The 3621-nt window shown below is 36.3% G+C and overlaps 1 protein-coding gene across 1 annotated transcript; it reads left to right on the forward strand.

Moving 5' to 3' along the window:
- Positions 1-1154: 1154 nt before the first annotated feature.
- Positions 1155-2170, forward strand: LOC108977686. Its single transcript, XM_018947503.1, has 3 exons — positions 1155-1425; positions 1497-1803; positions 1861-2170. The coding sequence occupies exons 1-3, from the start codon at positions 1295-1297 to the stop codon at positions 2029-2031; spliced, it is 609 nt and encodes a 202-aa protein (XP_018803048.1). The 5' UTR covers positions 1155-1294; the 3' UTR covers positions 2032-2170.
- The last annotated feature ends 1451 nt before the right edge of the window (positions 2171-3621 follow it).

Here is a 3621-nt window from a genome sequence, read left to right on the forward strand (position 1 = left end):
GACCGACATATTCAGCATAGGGTTTGTTAGGATAATAAAAATCATTATATTGTATATAAGGGTTTTGAGAAAATCGTCGTAGTTCAATATTATACTCTCAGATATCTACATATTGATCGATATATACTTCATAAAGCCAACCAGATATTTGATAATTTTCATATTAGTAATATGGTGGCTAGAGTAAGTTTTTACCCGAATTTATTAATTTCAGGTAGAAAACGCGCTAACTCGATTTTATTAACATAACTTATATAGGGGCCAATATATGCAGATTAAAGTATCGATCTTATTTGGCACACGGACATATTATTATTAGATAAGGCCTCTCTCATATCCGAGACTGTCGTTTTCTTTTCATTGGGAATGGTCTCACGTTTCTAGGGTGCGCGACGAGGACTCAAAAGTATAAATTGGGTATGGTCCTAACTTCTTACACAGAAGCATTACTATACTCCCTTACACCCCCGAAACCGATCTCCAATCGATGACGTTGGAATAGATGTTCCATCGCCCGACTCTGATGAGGTTCAAATAGTAATTACCCGCCTGAAGAAGAAGAAAGCAGCATGGACCGTTGGACTACCGGCTGAGCTTTTCAAATACGGCGGCGAATAACTGACAAGGTGCATGCAACAGCTTTTTTGCGAGATATGGTCGCATTGTGCTCTGCCCAATCCACAAAAAAGTTGACTTCTTAATCGACGCCAATTACTGCAGGATAGGCCTAATTAATATCGCATATAAGATCTTATCCAGTTTTACGAGATTTACGGCGATATAGACATATGTAGTTCAGCGGATCAAGAGGCAGTGGTTGCGCTGGTTAAGTGATGTTGTCCAGATGGAAGAGCACATTTCAGCTTTGAAGGCTTTCGATTCATTAGAAGTGGTCGCCGGTGGAAGTAGATGAAGACTTCCACTCTGTTGGAGAGTGGATCTTACGAATCAGTTATTCTGGAAAGTTATCAAATAATTTAAAAGAGGGGCTAAATTTTGGATTTATTGCGAGCTTACCATCCTAACAACAACTAAAATATTAGTATCGGTAAGAAAAGGCTTATAAAAATAAATTAAAAATATACTATTCTGTAGCAGAAAAATTACGTAATTCCCAATTTTTCTACCTTTTTAAAAACTGATGGTTACCCGAGTGTTATTTTTCACACAATATCGTAAATTCAACCGAAATTTGAAAAAATTAATTTCTTCAAACAGCTTCGAAAACCTCAATTTATATTGCATAAAACCATTAATCATTAACAACAAAATAATAAAGGATTCGTATAGAAATATGTCATGTTTGTGCCAATATTTTGTGACATCGAAAAATCGCAAGTTCATAGGTCACAGCACGGACGGCAGTGACCTCTCGGTGTTTACCCAAAATCCACTCGCACTAACGAAGGAGGAATCCAAGCGAGAGTAAGTCCATGATAATTTATGCGCTAATGACTTCATTTTCACCAACAAACTCTTCTTAATGCAAAATTCAGTGAAGTTACCAAATTGAACGAAGAAGTGTCTGCTACCGAATTAGCAGCGGCCAAGGCGGAAATTTGGGTACTCAAAAAACATCTCAGCGAAGCACAAATTTCTGTGGAGAATTTGGAAAATCTTGTACGCACCATTATACTCAAACAGAATGAGCTATTGGGTGAAATGTACGAATTGAAAAATCAGAATTATGAGTTGCAAGAGGAATGTCGCATGCAACGTGACTATCAAATGATGGAACGAAATGCTATGATGCGTGAAATGCATGAGATCAAAACACTGCTCGGCGATCGCACACGATTGCTGGTACGATATACTTTCCCTAAATATATTTCGAACAAAACAATTTTGTCTTCTTATTAGGAGGACACAGTCGCACGCAATTCAGAGTTGACCTCTGCTCTGCAGGATGCTAATGAAAAAATCTATATGATGGGCATGAAGTTTTTGAAATTGAAAGCATCACGTTCGAAACACGTAAATGCCGCACAGACTACATCGGGTAGTAATACTGAACGTTCGAATTCTGGTTGATATATGTGCTTGAATTTTGTATATAATATACACACACTATGGATTAGTTGAAGACACCACTTCGCCTCAAATTGTCCGTTGTTGTACAAATGTTTATTTTACTATGTCTTTATGATTTAATGAATATTTTAGAAAACAAGAAGGCTGGAGTATGCATTTATACACGGATCTATATACACTTTTATACGCCGAACGGGGAATATTAAGTTTACCACGAAATTTTAAAGAACTAAATCCATATATTTATATATATGTCGATTTAGCTATATCCGCCTGTCTATCCGTCTATACGCGAACTAATCCCTCCATTTTTGATCTCTTTTTCCTCACAACAAGCTGTTTATTTGTAGAAACCGACGATATCGGATACAAACTGAATTAAATTCTTGTATGCAAAACTTTTTTATAAGACAAGCAAGGTGTACGAAACTTACGATAGATTATAACTTAAGGTATTGCTTAAATATCTGAAGACGTTTTTCAGATCCGACTACTATAACTTATAGCTGTCATACAAACTGAACGATACAAATCCATTTCTTGTGTGGAGACTTCTTTATTTGACTTCGAAGTTGACTTTTTTATTTGTGAGAAAAGTGAAACCTAAAATAAGGTACAAATGAAATATACCATTTGATCAAATCTGATCCGAATTGTGCACAAAAAAAACTATATTTTCAATCTGAATCTAATTTGCGGTACACTTGTTATAAGCATTGACTCGGATAACCTTCAGTGCCTTTAGCGAATTCTAGTTTTTCTCGTTTTGGCTCACTTTTGGAACACCATTCGCTAGATTGTTGCTTTTGATGAATGCAGTGTCTTCCGACAATTTCCTTTAAATTTTTCGTTCTCATCGTCATTATTACAGCTGGATGAATAATCCGAAAGCCGTAAGCGGTCAGTAGGGTAATCTCATATCAAACTTTTTTTTTTTAAATTATTTTTATTAAAGAATTAATCTAGAACCCCAATTTACCATTGGAAGGTTTCGAAAAAGGCCAAAAAATAATAATACCGCTTGACGTTGGCAGCGCTCGTAGTGCACACCTCAAACTTTAAACGCGTTTTCTCGAAACACACTTTTTTAAACTGGCGGACATGATTCCAGCCGAACTACTCAACCGATTTGCTTATTTTTTTTTTAAATGCTCACAAAATGCCTGGCTATCGTCCCTACTAGATTCATAATTTTTCATAATTTATTGAGAATGATATAACAAAATTTATGTAAAATACTTGGGGAAAAACTTAAAAAAAAAAGTTAATTACTTTTCGATTTATCAACATTTTTCATGAATCTAGTAAGGACGATAAATATACCCATACCCATACCCAGCGTAAACACCACCAACAATGTCAGCGTAGAAATCCAACGCAGGATAACTCTTGGCAACAGGTGCTACTTCGGACTGAGTAGGCAATTGAGAAGCAAAGTCCTCTCTCGACAAACAAAAACCAAACTCTATAAGTCAGTCATAATTCCCGTCCTGCTATATGGTGCAGAGGCTTGGACGATGTCAACAACAGATGAGTCGACGTTGCGAGTTTTCGAGAGAAAAATTCTGCGAAAGATTTATGGTCCTTTGC

This window comes from Bactrocera latifrons, unplaced genomic scaffold, assembly GCF_001853355.1.
Source record: "Bactrocera latifrons isolate USDA-ARS-PBARC rearing strain unplaced genomic scaffold, ASM185335v1 scaffold_94, whole genome shotgun sequence".
In the NCBI taxonomy this organism is placed as follows: domain Eukaryota; kingdom Metazoa; phylum Arthropoda; class Insecta; order Diptera; family Tephritidae; genus Bactrocera; species Bactrocera latifrons.

Bases quoted from the DNA above. Each gene is read 5' to 3' on its own strand.
- LOC108977686 (XM_018947503.1), top strand. From the start codon at position 1,295: ATGTCATGTTTGTGCCAATATTTTGTGACATCGAAAAATCGCAAGTTC. The intron at 1,426-1,496 runs GTAAGTCCATGA...TGCAAAATTCAG, and splicing joins AAGGAGGAATCCAAGCGAGA to TGAAGTTACCAAATTGAACG. The intron at 1,804-1,860 runs GTACGATATACT...TCTTCTTATTAG, and splicing joins GCGATCGCACACGATTGCTG to GAGGACACAGTCGCACGCAA.